The sequence below is a fragment of the Mus musculus genome, chromosome 4 (genome assembly GCF_000001635.26).
Source record: "Mus musculus strain C57BL/6J chromosome 4, GRCm38.p6 C57BL/6J".
Taxonomy (NCBI): Eukaryota; Metazoa; Chordata; class Mammalia; order Rodentia; family Muridae; genus Mus; species Mus musculus.
In genome coordinates, this window is record NC_000070.6 from 149,525,797 (window position 1) to 149,550,436 (window position 24,640).

The 24,640-nt window shown below is 50.8% G+C and overlaps 1 protein-coding gene and 1 non-coding gene across 3 annotated transcripts in view; both read left to right on the forward strand.

Moving 5' to 3' along the window:
* The window catches only part of Ctnnbip1 (catenin beta interacting protein 1), a 48,197-nt gene that overhangs the window by 7,556 nt on the left and 16,001 nt on the right, over window positions 1-24,640 (forward strand). The window contains exons 2-4 of one of the 2 annotated variants that reach the window (NM_023465.4): window positions 14,033-14,117; window positions 19,915-20,035; window positions 20,606-20,696. In NM_023465.4, the coding sequence (NP_075954.1) occupies window positions 19,940-20,035; window positions 20,606-20,696 (187 nt within the window). In that variant the 5' untranslated portion in view covers window positions 14,033-14,117; window positions 19,915-19,939. Of the gene's footprint in view, window positions 1-14,032; window positions 14,118-19,320; window positions 19,439-19,914; window positions 20,036-20,605; window positions 20,697-24,640 lie in introns of those variants that run through there. The other variant, NM_001141930.1, reaches the window with a different exon arrangement.
* On the forward strand, window positions 12,067-12,126 carry Mir5616 (microRNA 5616). Its single transcript, NR_049189.1, has one exon. It is a non-coding gene; the product is annotated as a microRNA 5616 (primary transcript).

Sequence of the window (24,640 nt, forward strand, 5' to 3'; positions counted from 1 at the left end):
AACAGGCCTACAGTGGTGGGTGGGCTGTGGGGCCCTCTGCTGTGCCCACAGAGTTCCTCAAGCAACTTGTGCGTGTGGTACCCCTGCTGCAGGTCAATATGTGCAGAATGGGGTGGGGGCCAGATTCTTCTTCCCCAAATCTGCCCAGTGCTAGGCCTGTCCTCAGAGACCAAGGTCAGGGAGGCCCAACAGGTTGTGGGAAAGCACACAGTGTCCCCTCCTCCCTGGCAGAGTGTCAGGGTCGAGAGAGCAAAGGGCTAATAGAGGCGACTTCTCACATTTGGAGGGAGAGGAAGATGGAAGGGCACTGTGGCAAAGATGTCCATGTCGCTGCGTGGTGCTCATGGGTTAATGGGCATAGCCTGATCCTCCAGGCTATGCTGGGGCAGAATCTATCAGATGGTGGGCGCAGCAAGGGCACCAGGTCACTCAGTGCACCCGCACTTCTTCAAGTGAAGTTGGAGCCTGCGGTGATCCAGTCGCAGCCTGGAAAACGTGACCCACTTCTGCCTCCTCTCCTGTGTGGGGAGCTGTGCAGGAGGCTTTGAGACAGGCTCCAATTAGGCTTTTCTCAGACCTGCAAGTCACCTAAGTGTCCAACCATACATTTCCTGCCGCTGGAATCCCATGGTCCTTATCCCTGAACTGAACAAGCAAATGAGCTTACCGCCTGTTATTCTGCAACCTTGGGCTCCGCCAGCGGGGTTTCCTGTGGAGATCAGGGTCCCTCGTGGATCAAACACCTCTCACTGTGTGGTCCCACCCCTGTTCTTCCTGCCAAATCATGAGGCTAATAGTGGACTTGTTTCCATGGCGATAGTTTAGCCCTGCCCATACCTAGGTCTCAGTCTTTTGCTCTAAGCAGTCCAGCTTCCCAGAGACCCATCCCGGCTACCACTGTGGGGCTGTGAAATAAGGGCTGCTTCTAGTTTCTACCAGATGACAAACACTTCAATGCCCTTTCACTTGTTACGTGTCTGGTGTGTGTATGTGGGGCTGCTGATGTAAACACATGAAGGTAGAGTACTGCGGGGGTAATTGGATATTTATAGCTGATGAGGTCTAATAAATCTGTCCCTGATTGATGCCATTTTGTTTACAAAGGCAGCTATTAAAGATGGGGACAGCAAAGGTCAGCTGTGGCAAGGCCATGGGAACCCTTTCCTAACTGGGTGCTTTCTGGACTTCTAGACGGAGAAAGAGGAGCCCCTCATCCTGTCTGTCAGTGTCGGTGACAGTGCTTGCAGCCTTAGGAACATGGCCTTCCTCTGGCCAGACACTGGGGTTGCAGGAAGATGGGGTGCTGGTGATTTTTAGGAGGGCATTGTGGGGCTTTCAGGCAAGTATCTAGCTGTGAGGCACCCCCCTGCACCCCCATTCAGCTTCCTTTTCAGAGTAGCCTGCAGGAGCTTTGGACAGATCTTGATGGGGTGAACAGCTAATGCGGAGCTGCCACCGCCTCCTGAGAGCCCTCGGGCTGTGCACTCTCCCTGCACTTTGGGTAGTAGCCAGTCACCGTTACTCCTTGGTCCCCACAGAGCAGAGACTTCTGAGGCCTCAGTACAGCAGTGGAGAATGTCAGGCACTGCCCTGGACCTGCGGGTCCACTCATATTCCTTTGTCTTTTTTTTTTTTTTTTTTTTTTTTAAGATTTACTTATTTTATTCTATGTGTATGAGTATTTTCCCCCGTGTATGCGTGTGCACCATGTGTGTGCCTGGTGCCCCAAAAAGGCCAGAGCAAGGCATCGGTTCTTCTAGAACTGGAGAAAATGATAGTTTTGAGCTGCTTCTCTGGATGCTGGGAACCTTTGGGAGCAACCAGTGCTCTTCACTGCTGAGCCATCTCACAGGAGGGCAGGTCCTGATGGCTTTCTGTAGACATAGGCGTCTAAAGGCTTAAGGCTTTTATTGTGAAAAGTGACGGTCTTTGGTGAGTCATTTTAATTTAAAACCAGGAATATTTGCCAGCAGGACACTCACACACCAGTTTTGCCAGGAACTTCCGCTCCCTTTCTGAGGCTTGGTGGTTTGGGGAGTGAAGGATTGTCGTTACATGTGGGTGGTATGGATTTAGCTCCTGGGTTGCATTACCAGGGTGCATGCCTCGCTCTGAGTACATATACCTACGCTTGTTGGCAGTGGCGACAGTTCCTTGGAAGAGTCATACCAGTCCCCATTGTTTCTGACCACTTTCCTGAGCTTGGTTATCTTTGGAATCCCTGGCTGTAAACCCCGCTTACACACCCATTCCCATGGCGTGAGCTAGCTCCTTGGAGCATGCACTGTCTGATCGCCCCTCACCAGAGGCACAGCCAGCACTGCCCATGCGTTCAGAGTGGACGAGGCCTCGTGACCCTCTTCAGGGTTCCTCTTGATGCCATTTCCCCAGTTAATGGAACAAACACCTGCAGAGCCTGAGGTCATCTCTGCTGTCAGGCAGCTGGGAGGAAGGAAGTGAGACCTGCAGCAGCTCTTGAAGGGGAGGGTTCCTCCTTCCTTGGATTCTATCCTGTTCCGAGGTAGCTGGAGACGGAGGAAAGGAAAAGCTGCTGGTTGTGGCACAGCAGAAGCTGTTACCCAGAGGCCTTCCACAGTTACTAGGTGCATTGTAACTTAACAGATACATTGTAACTTAACAGATACATTGTAACTTAACAGAGTCTTTGCACAACTTCCCACGTTCCAGTGTGCTGAGATTAGAGTAGAAAGGGACAGAGTTACTAGGTACATTGTAACTTAACAGATACGTGTCTTTGCACAACTTCCCACGTTCCAGTGTGCTGAGATTAGAGTAGAAAGGGACAGAGTTACTAGGTACATTGTAACTTAACAGATACGTGTCTTTGCACAACTTCCCACGTTCCAGTGTGCTGAGATTAGAGTAGAAAGGGACAGAGTTACTAGGTACATTGTAACTTAACAGATACAGTGTCTTTGCACAACTTCCCACGTTCCAGTGTGCTGAGATTAGAGTAGAAAGGGACAGAGTTACTAGGTACATTGTAACTTAACAGATACCCATGTCTTTGCACAACTTCCCACGTTCCAGTGTGCTGAGATTAGAGTAGACAGGGACAGTAACCCTACAGCTTTCTCCAGAGTGGTCTCTAGGAGTTCAGCCCAGGAGGCCACTCCTGGAGTTCTAAGCTCAGTATAACAGTCCAGAATTATGATCCCAAAGCTGGACAAAGAAATGGGATTGCTCACAGGCTGAGCCTACTGCCCCTAGGGACATAAGTGAGATTAATGAATCCTCATACTGTAGGCCATCCTGTTGATATCTAGTCCTCCATGATAGAAGGCTTGAGGCTCCCTAGCTCCCGCAGGTGGCTTGGGAGGCTGAAGCAGAAGACCTGTGGCGAGAGAGAATTCTGTCTGTCTGTCTGTCTGTCTATCTATCTATCTATCTATCTATCTATCTATCTATCTATCTATCATTTTGTATGTCTATGCACCATGTGCATGTCTGGTGCCCACAGAGGCCAGAAGAGGGCATCAGATCCCTAAATTGGAGTTAGAGATGGAGGTGAGCTGCCATGTGAGTTCTGGGAATTGAACCCAGATCTTTTGGAAGATCAGCCAGTACACTTCACCACTGAGCCAGGAAATGATTCTGAGGCAGTAGACTGTGCAGGGATCGGTCTGGGAGACCCTGCCAGGCCTGCTTTTGAGACGGCTTTGGCCCATGATAGTGAAGGGCACTGAGCAGGTCTGTGGCTCAGTGCAGGGGCCATATGCAGTTCGTGAGGAAACTGGACTGGCCTTGCCCCAACAAGTGCATGCCACTGCCTCAGCTTTCTCCTTCCCCTGTTTAACTAGAATGGCTAACTGTGGTCACAAGGAGTTGATGCAGCTGCGGAGTGGAGTCAATGGCGCTCCAGTGGTTCACATTTCCACCCTGGCCTCCTCCTGTGGGGGAGACTCGAGCTCTGTGGAGGAGATCCGAGCTCTGAGAACTTCCTGGATAGGCTTCTTCCTTGAGATGAGTGGGCCTGAAACTGACATATGAGAAAGTAAAACAGCAGTTTCCTTCAGGCAGCGGGGGCCTAGAGCAGCTGTGGGGTTAGTAGGTCACAGAAGAAAGGGCCCTATGCTGTCCACTCCTGGGGCAGAGGCTTCCTCCTAATGTCCTTGCTTAGGACACTTCCTGCCAGGACCCAGCCTCGGTAGAAGACCTTTTGGGTAGGAATTCGAGAGGTGCTTGCACTCTCTCAAGAGCGGAGGAACTCACTTATAAATAGACCAAGTCCCCAGACTCTGCATTACCCACCCCTCTGGGATTTGACAGAGGCCGATGGTCCTGGGACAGATTAGATTAGAGGAAGATCCGAAGCCGGATCCTGTAGGCGAGTTGGTTCCTGACTTAAGGTCTTAGACCATGACTTGGCCAGGTTTCAGTGTGCCAGCTGTTCTCTGGGGAGGGATAAAAAGGACCTATGTCTTTCTCCCCTTCGTTGCGGTCTGCTCCTGCGCACAAATGAAACCTTACTGGTTCTTGGTCAGAGCTAAGGAGCCTAAGACACAGATGCTTGCATAGCTCAACGCTCCCTAGCTGTGTGCTCTGTCCCCTGCTGACACACCACACCGAGGCTTGCTTGCTGCTTGCTTGTGTCACCCAAGGGGACAGACAGTTCAGTCAGTTGGGCCAACCAGCATTAAACAGGTATCCGATTATAGAACTATAAATATATACACACATGTACATACACACACACAGAGGAAGAGCCATTGTGATGTCCTATGTCTGTAGTCCTAGCTATTCAGAAGGCTGAGGCAGGAGAATCGGGTAAATTTAGGTTTGAGAGCAGCCTAAGTGACATAGCAAGCTCCTGACCCACAAATAAATAAAAAGAATGAATTTAAAAAATTGATCCTGCATTGTGGTTGGCATCTATCATCCCAGCACTTGGGGGGCAAAGGGACCGTGAGTTTGAGACCAGGGTGGGCTACCTAGCAAGACTGTGTTTAATTGGGAAAAAAAATAGGGGCCAGTAAGTTGGCCCAATAGGTGTAAGCCTGTGGACTGAAGTTCATCCCGGGAGCCCACATGGAAATAGAAGGAGAAAACCAATCCTACAAAGTTGTCCTCTGACCTCCACACAGGTATCTTATATCCGTATATCACACATTCATAATGAGTTAAGTCATTGGGCGTGGTAGTGCATGCTTTTAATCCCAGAACTCAGGAGGCAGAGGAAGGTAGAACTCTGAGTTTGAGAACAGCCTGGTCTATAGATTAAGTTTCAGGACAACCAGAGCTACACAGCAAAACCCTGTCTTGAACCCCCACCCCCCAAAAAACTTTAGTCATTATGTTTTGTTTTGTTTTAATTTTAAAAATTAAAAATTAAGGAGGCATTGTTCTAGACTAGGCTCCTGCCCTGGATGCTAACAGTCTCAGTTGTCAGCTGTGTAGTAAGTTCCAGGCCAACCTGGGCTACATGAGAGCATGTCTATAAAATAAACAAAAAACTGTGAGACAGAGGCAATTGAATCTCTTGAGTTTAAGGACAGCCTGGTCTACACAGTGAGTTACAGGCAGATAGAGCTACATAGTGAGACCCTATCTTTAAAAAAAAAATGTGGGGCTGGAGAGATGGCTCACTGGTTAAGAACACCGACTGCTCTTCCAGATGCCCTGAGTTCAATTCCCAGCAACCACATGGTGGTTCACAACCATCTGTAAAGGGATCTGACGCCCTCTTCTGGTGTGTCTGAAGAGAGCAGTGGTGGTGTACTCATGCATAAAATAAATAAATAATTAATTTTAAAAAATGGGGATGAAGAGATGGCTCCTTAGGGTAAGGGCACTGGCTACCCTTCTAGAGGACCCAGGTCAATTTCCAGCACCCGAATGATGGCTCACAACTGTTTGTAACTTCACTTCTATGGGACCTGATGCCCCATGGTACATAAATATACATGTAGGCAAAACACATAAAAATCTTATAAGAGGCCAGGCGTGGTGGCGCTCGCCTTTAATCCCAGCACTCGGGAGGCAGAGGCAGGCGGATTTCTGAGTTTGAGGCCAGCCTGGTCTACAAAGTGAGTTCCAGGACAGCCAGGGCTATACAGAGAAACCCTGTCTCGAAAAAACAACAAAACAAAACAAAAAAATCTTATAAGAGAGAGAGAAAACACAGGAAGGTAAAGGTTTTCTGTTATGAGGAATATTATATTTAATGAGAGGTGTGGGTCCTTTAGAATGCATTTCTGAGAACAGGGCAGCACAGGGCTGTGGACTGTCCCTTAATTACCTTCTGCTTGCCCTCAGCCACACTTTGGGCGCCGCAACCTGAGTGAAGAGTCCCAGGCAGATGTGTAGGCACACACTGTGACACAGCAGCAGCAGTCAGTAGGGATGGGTGTCAGGAGTCGGGAAAGGGAGGAAGAATCTTTCCGACTGAGGAAACAGCAGATGCAAAGGCCCAGAGGTATGTAGAGCAGGGCGTGGTTGGCTACAGTGATGTGCCCATCCAACAGCTTTTCTTGGCCTTGATTCCTGGCTCCGATGTAGTACAGTTGTGCCTAGTATCCTTAGAGCCATCTGTGGACACTAAAATCCGCAGATGCTCCAGTCCCTTGGGTAAAATGGCTTGGTGTTTCATATTGCGTGTGTACATCTTCCAATGTAATGGCTTTGAGACAGTCTTATAGCTCTCTCTGGCTGGCCTCAAACTCCCTAAGTTCCTGATAAGGATCCTGAACTATATCACACACATGGAGGTCAGAGAGAGGACAGAGAGGTTGGTTCTTTGTTCCCACTGTTGTGTGTGCTCTGGTACGGGAGTTCGGGCCTTTGGACGAGGGCCCTTCTCTACTGAGCCTCTTGCTGGTCTTCTTCACTCTGCACTAAACCATCACTCTTAGCACCTAATGCCATGGGGCGTCTGTGTAAACCGTGGTTCTGGTTGTTTCAGATCTAATGACATGAAGGGGAAGCTCTCCACGCACCGTAAAGAACTGGCACACTTTCCCGCCTTTCTCAGCTCCGGTTGATTGAATCTGAAACGATCAAAACATACCTTCCATCACCTGGATGTGGTGGGACACGCCTTTAATCACGGCATTTAGGAGGCAGAAGCTGCCTGGTCTACAGAGAGTTCCAGGACAGTCGGTGCTACACAGAGAAACCCTGTCTCAAAAAACAAACAGACAAACAAACAAACGAAGTCTTCCATGGGCTGGCTCGTCAGTTAAGAGTGATTGCTGCTGTTGCAGAGGGCTTATGTTCTGAACATTCAAGTCAGGTGGCTCACAACTCCCTCTAACTCCAGCTCCCGGAGATCTGATGCTTTCTGCCTGCATGTGCTTAGACCCACACACAGACCCATAGGCACATCCATAAAAATAGAAATAGACTTGTTTTTAATGTGGGGGCTGGAGAGGTGGGTCAGTGGTTAAGAGTCTGTGCTTTTGCAGAGGACCTGAGTTCAGTTCCCAGCACCTACGTTATGTGACTCCCAGCCACCTAAGCTCCAGCTCTCAGGGGACCTGATGCCTCTAGCTTCCTTGGGCACTGCACTCATGTGCACATACCCACACACAACACTCACAATTAAATAAAATTAATAACTCTGGAAAAAAAACCAAACAAATCAAGTTCCTAGCTAGTAACAGTGGTATACATCTTTAATCCCAGCATTCAGGGGACAGAGCAACCAGAACTACATAGTGAGATCCTATCTATAAACAAACAAACAAACAAACAAACAAACAAACAAACAAACAAAGTCTTATAGGGCTGGAGATTGTAGGTCAGAGGTAGAGTATCTGCCTTGTATATGTTAGTCTGTTTCCAGGACAAGAAACCAAATATCTGTAGGCATTGCCAAATGACTCCGGGGAAGTGAAATTGCAGGCAGTGAGAGCAACAGTGCAGAAGGAACAGAGAATGGTGAACTTGGGTCTGACCACCTGCCCCCTGCCACGGACAGAAGGAAAGCAGCCTTGACGCCTCCTTTGCAGCCTACCTGCCCTGGGAAAGCTGTCTCCAGGTGTGTCCTGGAACCCTTTTGTTTTGTGTGTTGGTGGTCTTTGGGCCTTGCTCTGAGCCAGGGTCACTACACAGAAAGAAAGAGTCACATCTTCTCGACTCCTAGGGAGTTTCCTGCACCCTCTCTGTGCTGTGAAGGTGGAGCCTTTATTGGTGACTTTATTGATGCTCCTCCTGTGACAGGTAGGGGTGCTGGGTTAGATTTCAGTACTGTCAGAACCTCACCTTTGTGGGAGTGCTATGCACCCCATTCACCTGAAGGAGTGGCACAGCCACGAATGGGGGCGAGCAGGCAGCTTGTGGTAGACAGGGTAAATATGTGGAGTTAGATTCACTCCTGAACCAGAGACCTGTGGCCTGAGAGACTGGTACACCATACATGGGCCTCGCGGCCATCTCCTGCTTGATGAAGTCTCATACACTGGGACTGAGGTAGGGCAGTTAGGCCTTCAGAGACCTACTGTGTGCCTCCCCCCTGCCTGAAATAGTTATAAGTTCCAGGTGGGTTTTCTTTTTTTTTAATGCTTTTTTTTCTCACTTCTAATTTTGTTTTCAAAGCTATAAAAAATTTGTAATATATACCCTTTGCTAGACTCACCAATTTTTCTGTGTAAAGAAGTGTTGTTATTTGTGTTTGTGAAGGCAATGGCCATGTGTAGAATGCGGCACACGTGTTGAGGTCAGAGGACAACTTGACAGTCGTTTGTCTTCCCCTGCGGGTTCTGTGGATCACACTGAGATGGTCAGGCTTAGGGGGCAAGGCTTGGCGCTCACCAGCCCAGTTCACCAAGTGTTGCTGTATACACCTTCATGTTGTCTGTCAGCCAGCACACATCCGTGAATTCACAAAAAAAAAAAAAAAAAAAAAAAAACACATGAACACTGTGAGTGTACACATGGGCACTCATGCCTTTGTGCATGTCCCTGCCTATGTTCATGTTCCAGAGGCCGCTGAATGCTGTAGTCGGCTTTCCATTTTGTTCCCTGAGACAGGGCCTCTCACCAAACCTGAAGCTAAAGTTGTTACTCACTGCTCTTTCTGTCCCGACCTGGGTTAGAGACACACATGGCACCTCCCCCCCACCCCCTAACCTATGTGCTCAGGATTTTCCAGCTCAGGAAGTCAGATCCTCCTCCGGCAGCAAGTCCTCTTAACCCCGAGCCATCTTCTCGGTGCAGAATCAAGAGTTAAGAGCAACTAGGGAGCTTGTGCCTCTTAGGTGCCAGAATGACAGGTCTGAAGAGATGGCTTGGAGGTTAGGAGGACCCAGGCTTGGTTCCCAGGACCCCCATGGTGACTCCAGTTCCAGGGGATGTGAGTTCCTGTTCTAGCTTCTGAGAGGACTACACACATGTTGCGCAGTCGCAGATGCAGGGAACACACCAGACATAGAAATAAAGAACTGAACAGCAAAAAGACCACTGCAGGGTAATTCCTGACACCACCACAGTGTCCTCATTACACTCAACATGTGTGACACAGACACACAATTCTTGTGTATTACTTTATTTTCAGCTGCCCAATAATATTCTTTATAGCTCTACCCTCAGACGCAGCTCAAAGCAGGAACTCAAATACAGGCTCTGCCTTGGAGTCTCTTCATGGCCTCGGGCAGAGTGCTTAACTTCCCTGAGCCTCAGTTGCTTCATCTATAAAATGTGAATAATTTCTACCTTGCAGGCTCTTGAAGTCTAAATGTAAATAAGACAATGCATAGAACATGGCTTAGTCCATGCCCGGCACTTGAGAAATGCGACAGCAGCCATCATAATCATCATTGTTCTGTTGCACGGCCTGGCTTCACAAGCAGGAAGGAGCTGGGCCAGATTTGAATTTGGGTTGGCATTCTCAGGACAAATTCCTAATCCCAAGCTCACGCCCCAAGAATGGCACTGCACCCTGAAAACTGCATGACTCGCCTGAGCCGTAACCAGGAGCCAAGCTGTTGCAGGTTAATTACGGAGAATGGAGCAGGGGAATTCTTCTGTGGTGCCACATGCTTACTGTGTCCCGGGAGGACCTGAGCTGCCACCCTGTGTGGGATTCTCGCAGAGTTGGAACTCAGGCCTACCTCCCTCTCCTGTCTCAGAGCACATTTTTTACTGACTTACTGGAGGGCAACAGAGGAGCCCACATGACCTGGGTTCAAGTCCATATTCAGGCTGTGTGTAAGAAAGGGGTTTATGCAGCCACTCTACTTCTCACTGAGTTCCTGACCGATGGCAGAGGCAAGGGGTGCTGATACTGTAGCAGTCAGGGCTTGGGCGTCCATTCTTCATTCTACAGGCTCCGTTCCTCTAGGCCCGAGCCCCAAGGCTGCGTCTACCCAGGAGAAGGCACCCAGGTTTTAGGCGAGCTCTACTGAGCTCTGCCTACCTAGTTCAAGCTGAGGACTTTGCCTGGTATGATTCTCAGAAGACAATGGCCTTTGTGTTCATATAGAAAGTCCTCCCTGCACTTCAGTCATCCCACTTCAGCCCAGCTGTTTGTGTGAGCTCTCTGTCTCTGTGTGTGCATGCGCGTGCGCGTGACCACGTGAATGTGATCTGTCCAGGCTTAGATCGAGAGAGCAATGCCTAGACAGGTGTGGTGGTGCATGCCTTTAATCTCAGCACTTGGGAGGCAGAGGCAGGCAGATTTCTGAGTTCAAGGACAGCCTGGTCTACAAAGCGAGTTCCAGGACAGCCAGGGCTATACAGAGAAAATAAGAGAGAGCAATGCCTGTTGGTGGCCCTGCTTCCTTTCCTGTGCCCTTCCTGAGTCTCTCAGTCTTCTGCTCTTTTCTTTGTGATGTGCCCTTTGCATGTATAGACCACCCTCATCTTCCCTTGCTTGCTTGAATTGGTTCATGTGTTTGCTTATTTGTTTGTTTTTTGAGACAAGGTCTCAAGGCTTGTCTGGTCTCAGCTCTCTAAATAACTGAGAATGGCCTTGGACTCTTGCCTCCACCTCCCAAGTCCAGGAATTATAGGCTCACACCACCAGGCCTGGATCCCTGTTTCTTTTGGACTGTGTAGATGTGATCTTGAGAATCCCCCCAAACACCATCAGCTGGCCTCACCCTTGAGAGCAAAGCTAAGAGGAAGAGTGGCTACAGACAAGACTCAGGCCAGTCTCCTGCCAACAGTACAGGGCTGTGGGTGGCCCACCTAACAGACATGGGCCATACGGGTAGAGAACAAAGAAGTCTGCTTCTAAAGGGGGACAGACAGAAGGCTGGCAGTACCAGTGCTGAGCTCGAGGGTGGAGGAGGCACTGAGAGCCAGAAACCTAGGAAGAAGCAGTAGAGCTTCCACCTGAGGGAGGGGAGGTCAGCACTCCTGCAGGGACTGAGCAGCCCAGCAGCCCTGCTATGGAGGGGCTCTCAGTAAAGCCTGGGTTAGTGCGTGCTGTGAGCAGTGGGGCCTGACTGAGGTGAGGTGGGTAGGGGGTACCCAGCAGAGCTGTCCTCTGACTGCCATGCTCCCCCTGTAAAGGATCCTGTCCTGGACTCCCTTCACTCTGCCGTCTTCTTTGCTTTCCCTTGGCCTTCACCGCTTTGCTTGGAAGGCCTCTTAGCTCAGTCACCCCTAGACCAGGGATTGTGGCAAGGTGGACTTGGTTCAGCTGAAGGGCCCTTGCATCTTGAGCCTCAGTTTTATCCTGGCTCCTGCCCTTTTGTGTGCTCTGCTGCAGCCCAGGGCCTTCCTGTGTCATCGTCACCTTTCTGGGCATCTGACTCTCAAGGCTTCTCTTCCTCAGGAGCCCCATCCTTGCCCTAGGGCCACTCAGGAGGTCCTCCTGCCTCCCGGGGCCTGGCTGTCTCCATTCTGGTCCCGGGGATTTTTGGAGATCCTCACTGTGTACCCACTCTATCTGAAGGAAGAGTGTGTTCCTGCCATTTGTCTGTAGGCTTCTCAGTCCTCCATTCCTGTGCGCTGGGACTGGGCCCCCAGGCAGACTCCTCACAGCAGTCCTAACAGAACTCCTGGAAATATGTCCCCAGGAGGCCTTATATTTCTGTCCATGTTCTTTGTCACACACAGTGTCTGAGAAGCGTTGCTCTAACATGACTTGAATGGAGTTCGTTTCCTCTCATCACAAGTTGAGAATACACAGACAGATCAACTTGTGATGAGGTGAGACAGACTCCAAGTCATACTCAGGGGCCCTTGTCACCATGCAGCCTGCAGTGCAGGAAGCCAGCCATCACCCTGTGTCCACCTGTGGGGTACACTGCTCAAGCTCCTTTTGACATACTGTGAACACATGGCACATGGCATGGTGACCTGTCTTGAGTCACACTGCTAGTTAGTGGCAGCTGGTTGGGAACAGAAGCCAGCTCCTGGAGCACAAGAGTTTCCAGTGCTGCCCAGGACCTGAGCATCGTGAGCCTCAGTTTCTTTTTTTGTAATCTGGGACCGTTGGCCTGATTTTTAAGTGGATAGCTGTCTGGGAAGGCCTGGGTCACCCTGGCCTTCTGATGCGTTCACTTAAGTCACAGAGTTCCCTCTCGTCCTTGGAAGGTCCTGAACCCTGTGGACAGGAGGGATAATTAGTGGTCTCTGCCGTAGAAGAACTAAAAGCCTCAGAAGTAGGAGGTTCTCCTTTCATCTCTTTTGAAGGAATGTGAGGACTTGGGTGGAAGTTCCCCAGGGCTCCCTGGTATTTCAGTGCTTTGATATCTGGAGGAAGAAGAGAGCAATTAATTGCTATAAACGACCTCTTCCTATAGGGCTGCTCTGACGGTGTGTTGGGGTGTCAGGCAGGATGCTGGCACTTCTATCCCAGCCATCTTCCAGATGGAGGGACCCGCACAGCACAGGCAGAGTGGTGTTTGATGTGGGGAGACTGTGCAAGTCCCACTGTGTGGGGCTGGGAAGATGGCTCAGTGGGTAAAAGCAGTTGTTATATAGACACGAGGACCTGATTTCAAATTCTCAGCACTGTGTAAAAAGAAAAAGAAAAAAGGGAATGGCCACATGTGCTTGTAACCCATTGCAGGTTGGGATGGACAGGGACAGGCAGATCCTAAGAAACGGTCAGCTAGCCAGCGGCTGGCCAGATGGTGAGATTCAGGTTCTGGGCAAGACCCTGTCTCAGAGATATGAGGCTGAGAGTTATAGAGGGAGATATGCTACTCCTGCCTCTGACCTCCGCATGCATGCTCAAGTGTTTGCGCTCACACACACTCCCTCCCTGTCTCCCCCCTCTCTGTGCCTGCCTGCCTGCCTGCCTGCCTGCCTGCCTGCCTGTGTGTCTGTCTCTCTGTATAGATCACTTTGTGCCTCCTCAGCCTTGGCAGCTTTGTCTGTAGAAGGCGGGTAGGGAGGTATTCCCAGGCTGCTTTGGTCCTTCCCGTATGGCAGGGCTGAGCAGGGCTGAGAACCTCGGTGGGATACGAAGACTGACAGCTCTAAGTGCTTTGGCGTGGTGGTCACTAGTACACAGTACTAGGCCACACTTCTACCAGGTTAGCTAGTACGTGTTATCCAGGGGATGAGGATGTTGGGAAAAACCAGAGAAGTTGTGTTCTTTCGTTCTTGGAGGAGGTGTTGGGGCAGACAGACGGCTGCCAGGCTAGGCAGTGTGTAAGCCTCAGTTGTGCCTCCTGTAGGTGTGACATGTGTCTGTACCAGAGGACAGCTACAGATGTCAACTACGTACACAGAGCGACACAGTTGGAGCATGCAGGAGGCCGAAGCTAAGGGACCTGGCCTTGTTATCTGAGGCATTTGGTGGGTGGGAGGTCATCTGTCTAGTGAGTCATCCTGGTCCCATGTTTCTACACAGACTAGCTCCGAGGAGGGGGTGTGTGTTGTGTGGAGTGGGCAGACCTGCCTCAGCCGGAAATAAGAGGCCTGGTGCACACTCAGCACCCTGTCTTGGAGGTGTTAGAGCAGGCTCCCTGGGCTTGCCTGACACACAGGTATTTCTGGACTATGACAGAGCCATGACCATAGGCTCTGCGCCAGCGGCTCTGGTCCCTCAGGGTCGGGGTGTGTGCATGGGCCCTTCAGGCTCCTCCCATGACCATGTTCTGTGTTTCCACAGGGCGGCACCTTGCTATTTCTTCTCAGGCGCGGTCCTCCCCTTAGAGTTGAGCATCTGTTTGCCTGAAGTGAATTTCCAGAAGCAGGTAAGGACTTGAGGGGAAGGCTCTGTTCCGTGGCCTTGGGATAGTGCTGTAGTGGGGGTGGGGGAAGGCTTGAGACCCTAGGGGTGGACACCACAGTCAGTCACCCACCTGACTCCTTTCTCCTCGGTCCCTCAGGATGCTTCTTCCAGTGTGGGGCTTCCTTTTCTTTCTTGTTTTTGTTTGTTTGTGTTTTGTTTTGTTTTTAACTTGTACTGCTGGGACTTGAACCCATGACCTATGCATAATAACAAACACCACTCAGCTGCCCACCTGATGTAATGTCACAGTGCTGCTGAGTTAGTAGTTTCTATAAACTCTGTGCGTTACATGATTTCTTTTTTGTTTGCTATAAACCTTGTGTAAACCTATACACTTAAAGGTGCAGAGATGTTTGTTTTTGTGGTGCATTGCAGATGGAGCTCAGGGCCTTATTTATGCAAGCTAGGCAAGTGCCTTACTTATCCCTGAGCCACATGCCCAGCTCTCATGCCCTTGTGGGGTGTGTGTGTGTGTGTCTGTCTGTGTCTGCCTGTCTGTGTATCTGCCTTTATGGGGATGTGTTTGTGTGTATGTCTTGTCTGAGTGTGTCTGTGGGGGGGTGTCTTTGTATGTGTGTATGTGTATATCTGTATGTCTATGTGTCTGTGTGTCTGTGTAGGATGTGTCTGTGTGTCTGTATGGGATGTATCTGTGTGTATGTTGCCTTTTTGTGTTTTGGAAATAGGGTCTGCTGTAGCCCAGGCTGGCCTCAAACTCATTATGTAGTTGAGGATGGCCTCAGAAGTCCTGCTCCCTCAGCATCCGAGTGGTGGGATTGCAGCTGTGAGCCACTCTGCCTAGGATTGCAGCTGTGAGCCACTCTGCCTAGGCTTGCAGCTGTGAGCCACTCTGTCTAGCTCCTTCACTCTGCCTAGCTTGTTTTTTAAAAAAATTGTCAAATGCTTTAAAAATTACTTTTGAGAGCCGGGCATGGTGGCGCAAACCTTTAATCCCAGCACTTGGGAGGCAGAGGCAGGTGAATTTCTGAGTTCGAGGCCAGCCTGGTCTACAGAGTAAGTTCCAGGACAGCCAGGGCTGCACAGAGAAACCCTGTCTTGAAAAAAACAAAAAAAAAAAAAAAAAAAAATTACTTTTGAACCAGACATGGTGGCACAGGCCTTTAGCCCCAGCTCTTGGGAGGCAGAGGCAGGTGGATTTCTGTGAGTTTGAGGACAGCCTGGTCTACATAGTGAGTCCCAGGACAGCCAAGGCTATGTACAAAGACCTGGTCTCCAAAAAGAAAAAATTAAAAAAAAATATTTGTGACACAGGTTCTTATTTTATAGTCTTGGTTGACTCAAAACTCACTACATAGCTCAGGGTAGTCCCAAGTTAGAGGGAAGCCTCCATGCCTGGCCCTCATGGTGAGTGTTTTGTTTAGGTTTTTGGCAGAGTATGTTACTGTCTTTCTGTGGTTGGCTGGGGACTCAGTGTGTGGATCAGGCTGGTTCAAGCATGTGGCATCCTCCTGTTACTTCCCAAGTGCTGGGATTGCAGGTGAGAGCCATCACACCCAGCTTCCTAGTGTGGTTTACTGTGAAAGGCAATTGGTGCACCCCAGAGGACCGCCACCCTTGTGCCCCGAAGGGTCCAGCCTGTGCTTAAGGCTTCTTTCTGTTTTATATTTTTCTAAGCAGATGCAAGACCCCCATTGTTATAAACTAATGTTTGTTTTTTAAATAAATGTGAGTGTGCAAACAGCATTAGCTTCAGGTTTATAAATAATAGGGAGCACAAGTGGCTCGGTGTCCAGGGTCACTCAAGCAGGTCAAAGGGGGGCCAGCCTGTCGGCTCCTTATCAGCTGATAGAGACCTACATGGCAGCTCCCGCTCCCCGTGCACTGCCTCCTAACTCTTCCAGAGTGCCACCGCCTGGTCCATGTTGGTCCGTGTAGCTGGGTGGGAATACAACGCCTGTGTCCTGATGTCTCCCACACTCCAGTGCCCGTGTCAGCCAGTGACCTCACAGTTCTTTTCCCTGTGTAGATCCTGCACAGCGATTGGGAGCCTCTTTTCCTTGACCAACCTTGCTTCCTGCAGCAGAGGGGCAGCCTCAGAACTACCAGCTGCGTGTGCATGCAGTGCCTGTCTGTGTGTCTTAATCTCTAGTATTTGTATGTTCTCTGTCAGATGGAATTTTCTGGCGTGGCACAACTTTATACATAACATGTGGTTTACCACCACATAATAGGAAACCGCAGACCTCACCCCTCCCCTTCATTAGCATAATTGACAACTGCCTGTTGTTTCTTTCCACTTTCCCTGTCTGTTTCTCTTCTGACTCCTGAGAAATTTTCTTAGTGGAAAGGAAGCGCTGGCCTGTTTTTAGGGGTGGAGTGTGTAGGGATAGCTGAAGCCATTACCAAGATGCATCATTTCTTTTGATTCTGAGCTTGGATGAATAATTAGTATCTAAATTAATTGCAGTGTGAGCTTATGTAATTTAGGCACATTTTAATGGAGACCAGTTCTTAATCCCTACAGGGGAAACTAGGAATCCTCCAGTGACATTAATGTACTTCCTGACAGAACCAGGATCAAAATTTAATAACATATTCGCTTCAGTAGGCAACAAACCCAAGCGTGCTATGATGTGCTTGTGGCACGTCTGTCTGGGGCGATTGTGATTCATTCTCTTCAATGATTCATTTTTGCACATTGACACCTTTACTGTGAATTAGGACAGACTCGCATCCTAGAGCGTTTGGCCTGGAATGTGAAGGGCAGGGACCTGTGCTCCACTTTCCATCCCAGAGCCAGCCCTGGGCGTTCCTTCCCATCGTGCAGCAAGGCAGGGGCAGCAAAGCAGGGCGGGAACACCACCAGCGGACACTCGCTACCACGTCCTTTGAGAGTTCAATCCCTGGGAGAAAACTGACCCGGAAAGTTGTCTTCTCTGCCTTCACATGTGCACGCACCGTGGTGAGCACACAAACACACAAAGAAAGAAATACATGTAAACAGAATGCAAGATGGCAAGAAGTTTTAGAAACGCTGTCAGGACTCTTCTGACGTTTAGGAGACAGTGTTGTGCCAGGCAAGCACATTGAAGTAAGAAGACCCCATGGAGCCCGGCTGCTATAAGCCCCGAGAGCTCACAGCCCGGGGGGGTGGGGGGGCAGCAGTGAGCGAGCAGGATGGGGTGTGCCATTCTTTGGGATAGAGGGTAAGGCTGTGGTGCCGTGATGTACACCCTGTGTAAAATGACTGCACACTGCTGAACAATGTGTTTCTCCAGCTAGCAATGACATGACAGCCCCTGAGTGAGCAGATATGAGTTCCCTGGGACCCACTTGTGATTGGAGTGTGCTTTGTGAGAACTTCCCTTGGGGGTGGACAGCAGGATTCTTCTTGGGTTACCAAGATAACCTGAAAGCTCCAATGCTCTGGTGTATGGCGTCCTCTAGTGGCTGTTCTTGGTATGTCACTGCTTCTTAGGGGCAGACCAGCCTTTGAGCACAGGACAGGGTTGGAAGATCTTGCTCCTAAGAGCTCTGATTCCCAGTTTGAAGGCTTTTTGTTTCGGTTTATTTGTTTTTGTTTTTTTGTTTTTCGAGACAGGGTTTCTCTGTATAGCCCTGGCTGTCCTGGAACTCACTCTGTAGACCAGGCTGGCCTCAAACTCAGAAATTCGCCTGCCTCTGCCTCCCAAGTGCTGGGATTCAAGGCAAGCACCACCATGCCGGTCTTGCTTCAATCTCTTAATATAATAACACTGGTTCCAAATTGGTGTGAATACAGTAGAGAGAGGGTATCTGAGACACTGAAGACCGCTTCCCTGCCCCATTTGGCCAGGCGGGCACTACTTACCAAGTGCCCGCTGGGTGCCAGGCCCTAGGAGAACAGGGGCAAGTAGAGCAGACGCAGCCTGGCTTTCCAGCAGAAAGGGAAGAGACAATAAGCAGACGTCCCAACAAGACACTCAGAGAGCTAGGAGAGTGTGACAGGGCTGTGTGACAAGAGGTGAGGGCACACAACTGGCTCCCCTGGAAAGGTACCTTGAGGCTTGGATGAAGCCAGTTCTGGGCTCAGGGAGTGGATACCCGATGCAGAGGCTGACCACACTGGGCAACTGCCAGGACTGGGAAATGTATTTCCAGGTAGGACTAGGCTGGGGGTAGTGTTGTCTCTCCTGATCTGTGGAGGATGTGAGTGGGCTGTGAGGCCAAGGCCAAACAGTAGTCCAGATGGAGGCATCAGGGAGGAGACGTGGGCCACAGCATCCATACTCAAGGTCCAGGTAGGAGCCACCAGGAAGCCAAGTGTGGTCCATCCCCAGAGCAGCAATACTGGTGCCTGAACTAGAGTGAGAACAGGTGAAGTGAGGGAGAGATACCCCAGAACTTTATTTTTTTTTTAAAGATTTATTTATTGCTTATATGTAAGTACACTGTAGCTGTCTTCAGACACTCCAGAAGAGGGAGTCAGATCTCGTTACTCTTGTTACGGATGGTTGTGAGCCACCATGTGGTTGCTGGGATTTGAACTCAGGACCTTCAGAAGAGCAGTCGGGTGCTCTTACCCACTGAGCCATCTCACCAGCCCACCCCAGAACTTTCTGCTGAGTTCTGTAGCAGGTGAGGCTACCCACAGGCTGGGGTGTGTCCTGGAGACGAGGCCTGAGGCCGCTGTGCCTTTTCCCAGGCCCTGGTAGTTACCTTGGCCCTTTTCTGAGCCCAGGCTGAGTTTGAAGGGAGTGGAGCACAGAGGAGAGGAGTGTGGGTCCTAGGGCTCCAAGGGTGGATACAAAGACTATGGAAGGAATCCTGTGCTGTGCCGAGTATTCAGGCATGATGTCAGCCCCATCTGGACAGGTTTTCAACCTGTTATGTGGGCTTTCAGGGCGAGGGCCCCATTAGGCTTTTGAGCGGCTGACGCGTAGATACTTGGGAGCTGCTGCCGAGGCTTTGGCACATTCCTGGGTACGCCCTTGGCATAGAGGATTGCCTTGTCCAGCATGTTCCTGTCTAGGACTCACGGGGCACCGAGAGGAGATGGTGTGAGGACTGTCCTTAGCCTGTCAGTCCTGCGCTCGCTCCCTCATTCCCCGAGTGCAGCTCCTTGGTAGCAGGGCTGCGGAGGCTCCACCCCACCAGCTGCTGCGTTATTTCTGACTTGTCCAAGAGTTCAAGTGTGTAACCCAAGCCCCTAGATCCTGCCTCCTCTCCCCACAGCTCCTTCTGGAGGAGGAGGCAGCTCTGGGCTGCTCTCTCTGGGGCTGGCTGTAGACACCTGGACACAGCTGCTGGCCTTCACGGCTATCTTCAGGAGCTCTCTGACAGGTGGGGTGGGTGTGTGAGGGTGCCCTGGGCAGACACCCCATGGAGGGACTCCTTGGTGCCTTGCCCGGGAGCTGGCCGCTTGAGCTCAGTAGGGGCTTTGCACAGGGTGTTGTCGCTGATCTCTGGGTTTCTTAAGCCAAAGGCCCCATATAGCCACCTCTGTTCAAATCTCCTTATCTGTGCTTGTTCCTTGCATTGAAACCTACAACTCTTGGGGCTCCGTTTCTCATTTGTCCTTGGCTGTCACCTGCAGCCTCTGCTCTGGAGTAGGAGCTCCTCAGCCATCCTGCTTGGGCCCCAGGCCAGAACACATGGACGACCCACCGCCTCCTACAACCTCTCCTGTGCTGTGAGAGCTGAGGTCCCTGCTGGGCAGGGACTGTTTGAGAATGGGGTGCATCACTTACAGGGGTCGATGTTAGAGTGTACCTCATCCTGACGTTCTCCCCATAACGCTTCTCCCCGTCTCCTTGCAGGTGTCCCCAGAACTGGGCCAGGGGGATGAACCGCGAGGGAGCACCCGGGAAGAGTCCGGAGGAGATGTACATTCAACAGAAGGTCCGCGTGCTGCTCATGCTGAGGAAGATGGGGTCAAACGTGAGTGCCTGTGGGCTGCAGGGCGCCTCCTGGATCCCCGGGAACCAGGAAAGGGCTGTGGGCCTGGGGATCACCTGTTGCCAGTTCAGGCCCCCCAAGCCCACAGTTCAGGGAGCACTGCTGAGATTATCTCTCCACTGCACTTTTTATTTTGAGCCAGGGACAGTGAGGTCTTTAGCCCTCCTTTCTGATCCCCAGTGGCCTCAGAGAGGCTTCTCTTCTGGGGGCAGACACAGGGCAGCTGGGCAGGGTGGCCACTGAGGAGAGCTGTAGTAGCAAGCACAAGGGCGTCTTCTGAAAGAGAAATAGAGAGACCTGAGATTGCTGACTGCCATCGCTGTGTGGCCAGGGCCTGAACGTTCCTACCTGCCCTGCGCCAGAACAGGCACTGAGCTAGATCAAAGGGAGTGGCCAGGCGTGTGAACTTCAGGGACCTGGTTTTCAGGATGGGAGCAAGACGTGACTGCTAGACACTAACGAGGTCAGAGGGGGAGGTGTGGGGGACAGCAGGTGCAGGGACTTGGGGGGACAGGTTCACCCTCATCTCATCACAGCACTCTCACCCTTCAGCTGACCGCCAGTGAGGAGGAATTTCTGCGCACCTATGCTGGGGTCGTCAGCAGCCAGCTCAGCCAGCTGCCACAGCACTCCATCGACCAGGGTGAGCCACGGGCCAGGCGTCAGCCAAGCCCGAGCACTGAGCAGTGGTTTTTTTTTACAAAGCCGAATGGGTGATCCAGGAGTTCAGGGAAGGGAGAGCAGACTGTTGTTGCCTCCATCCGCAGGCTCCTGTCTGGTCCCAGCAGCGGGGATCCAACAAGGCAGCTGGTGGTTCTCTTTCTAGGCCTGGAGGAAGGAGGAGGTAGACATGTCTGGGGGCCTTGCGCAGCCATAGATGGTCTGATTAACGCATCCCTTAAGCCTCAGCCTGTCCCCTAACCGCTCAGCACCTAGTTCAGGGACAGTGAAACTGCTCTGTGTTCTGAGAACACTGTCCCCATCAGGTACGACCATGCAGTGACTGGTGGGTCTGCCACCAGCAGGAAGAGGCCTGATACCTCCGCATGCAAAAGGGCTCCTGACGGTCAAAAGTTCCACTCGAGTATTTATTGTACAACAGGGGCGGTGCCAGGGATCAATACACAACATTTGGCCCTTGACAGCTGTTGCTTGTATTACTTCCAGTTAGTAGGCAGTGTTTGGGAAGCAGGAAGTCATTGCCCTTGACGATACAGAGGTGCCCAGGAGTTGAACTATTCCTCGCTGACAAGGCTGCTGGGTTGTGAGCTCCATGGCCCTTTGCTTCTTAAGGCGCCTCCTCCCCTCTGAGAGCCCCGCCTGACACTGCAGCACATCTTCTGAGCAGCATCTCTTCCTGGTCCTTTTCTGTTAATCTTTCATGCTTGGTTGGGGCTACACAGTATCTTAGTGAGCCAGACAGTGTGGGCCACACCTTTAATCCCAGCACTCAGGAGGCCAGCCTGTTCTACAGATCAAGTTCTAAGAGAGCCAGGGCTACACAGAAAAACCCTGTCTCAAAAAAAAAAAAAAAAAAAAGGTACTTTAATGGCCTGTGGCATGTTCAGGCAGGAGCAGCCACCAGAGCAGAGCAGAGCAGGACAGAGTGTGTTCTCTGTGTTGTGGCTGCTGGGGAGGAAAGCAGGTGTAGCACACTGGGCGGCCTCCCCGTCCGTCCTTCAGGTTGTGGGCTCAGCCCTCGATCCAGGGCTTGCTTCCTTCCTCAGCTCTGGTGCTTGCCCCAGCCAGCTCAGGAGAAAGCTTTCAGGGAACCTCTAGTAACTCAGCAATTTGGGCCTGTGCATATATCATACAAAACTGTGCCCAGGCGTGCCTGCTCAAGTGTGCTGCACAGCCAAGTGTGTTTACAGTCGGCCCTGCCTTCCTTCCCTCTGGAGTCCTTTTCTTCTTGATGGCTGGTCTGGGTTTCCCCACCTAAAACACTTAAGACTTCTGAGTTAGTTCCAGGGGACTTTTTTCCCTCCCACGTGATCCCGAGTCATTGAGTTTCTGAGTCTCTGTGCAGATGTCCCTAGTGGGATGCCCTAAATGGGAAGGTAAAGAAGCTGGGGACTGTGGCAGACGTGGCCACACCCACCACGTGTCCTCTTGTCTTGAATGGATGTAGAACAGCCAAGGGGATACGCACTAGGCTGTTAATAGGAAAAGTGTTTTATGTGGTGTTGAGGATCCACCCTGGAGCCTCATGTATGCCAGCCTGTGCTCTCCCCCTGGGGCTGCACCCTTTGAGAGAACAGTGACTGGGCAGAGGTTTCCTTAATGGACTTTTACTTTCCAAGTTAGTGGCTTTTGTAAACTGTTGTGTGTGTGTGTGTGTGTGTGTGTGTGTGTGTGTGTGTATGTGTGTGTGTGTGTGTGTGTTGTTCATGCATTCTTTGTAAGAAGTGAAAACTCTTTACTGGATCCAACACAGGGCCTTGGACATGCTAGGTAGGCACTCTAGTATTCGGTTATATTCCCCGCCTTTAAGAAGTTATATGTTGGTCCAGAGAGATGGCTCAGCAGTTAAGAGCAAGTACTATTTTTTGCAGATGGCCAGAGTTCAATTCCCAGCATACTCATATCAGACAACTCACAACTACCTGTAATTCCAGTGTAGTCTAACGTCTCTGGCCCCTGTAGGTACCTGCACTCACATGCACACACACATACTTAACAACAACAACAACATAATAAAGTAAATCCTTTTAAAAGTTACTATTTATTATTTAGCTGAACATGTTGGTATACTCTTATACATCCTAGCTAGCCTGAGATATATAAGACTATTTCATGTATATATAAAGCATACACACACACACACACACACGTATGAAAACTTACTTTGCAGAACCAACAATTGAGAATATAAGTACAGTCGGCTCTGCTGTTTAGGAAGGTCGCGGTTAAGGTGGAAGATATTACTCAGTTGGCAGAGTGCTTCCCTACCATCCATGAAAACTTGGGTTTCCTACCGGCACCAAAGAGATGGGTAGCAGCACCCGCTGAGGTCCCAGCGCCTGGGAGGCAGGAGGATCCGGTAAGTCATTCGTGACTACACAGTGAGTGGAAGGTTGGCTTGGGCTACTTGAAACTCAGTCTCACAAAAAGGAGGCTCAGTGCGCCTTGGCTCCTATAGGAACTGCTGATGTAGTGAGAAGCAGCTGTGGGCAGGCAGGTGTGGCTGCCACAGACACTCTGGAATCTGGGGCCTCTTGGGTGTGAGGCACCCATAGGCACTTTCTTTGCCGTGGCATGGGGTTTCCTGGATTGGGGGAGAATCATATCTGACGAAGGGTGTGGAACATTTGTGCTGCTGATGCCCCATACCTCTGGAAGTCACACAGACCCAGAGCAAATGCTACTTCAGGAGGCACCAACTTGAAGGATCTTCTCAAGCTTTCTTTAATTTTCTCTGTGTTACAAATAAACCCATGGATTTATACATCTACCCCGGGCTAGTGTATAGTCTAGGCCAGGCGCTCATGTCTCTGTCTGTATGTGAGGCTGACTCAGCTCATGTACCAAATGTCCTGCTGTCTCTGCCTAGGCGGCCAAGGGATCTTATACATCTGTCCACTAGGTGGCACTCTCTCTCAGCAGATGACAAGGCTCCACCCTAGGGTTCCTAGACCTAGACAGGATTTCCAGCATCTTCCTTTAGATTGTCCTTCTCAACAGAGATCCTGAGGTGGAATCAGCCATAGGACAGTGCCCAGTCTCATTTACTCTTGCCCCCTGAGGCTGGAAGGGTCTGGTACCTGCGTACTCCTCTACACACCACAGCCCAGCAGTGTTTATAGAGAGTAGGCAGGTGCTGGAAAAGATGCAGGGGCAGAAGTCTGCACTGTAACGTTGACCAAGTGGTTCCTGCGGGGGCCCAGTGCCTCCCAGAACTGAACAGTGGTCCCTCAGTTCTCAGCCTGACCGATCTCTACTAAGCAGTGATCACTGTGACTGCCTGCTTCCTCCTCTTCCTCTTAGTGCTCCCCTCCCTCCTCCGGCCCTCTCCAGTGTATTGGTGCCTCTAGATTCAGTCCTTTCTCCTACCCCTTCCCTCTTGACCTATTTTCCGTGATTTCCATAGACTTCAGGGCGGCACCTTCCAGACATGCCCTCAGCCCAGAGCCCAGTCCTGACCCCCAGAGCTGTCGGCTGTCTGTCGTGACACACCCGACCTTGCGTGCTCAGCAGGTCCAGCTGGGCCCCTCCTCTCGGCTCCCTTTCTTCCCTGTGTGCTCACATGGTGAGGGAGCAGGTCACAGCCCAGGTGTATGCGCAGTACTGCTCCGAGGCCTTGGATCTCCCTGCCTCAGTGCTCCCAACTAGCCTCCTCCTCCCAGGTTGTTGTTGTTGTTTTGGGGTTTTTAAAGATTAATTTATTTTTATTTTTATCTGTGTGTACCTGTATGTATGTATGTGTATATATATATATATATATGTATACTATATGCGTGCAGTGCCCACAGAGACCAGAACAGGGCATTGGGTCCCCTGGAACTGAAGTTACAGATGATTGTGAGCCACTGAGTGAGTGTATGTATGTGTGTATGTGGTGTGTGTGTGTGTGCGCGCTGGGGTCTGAAT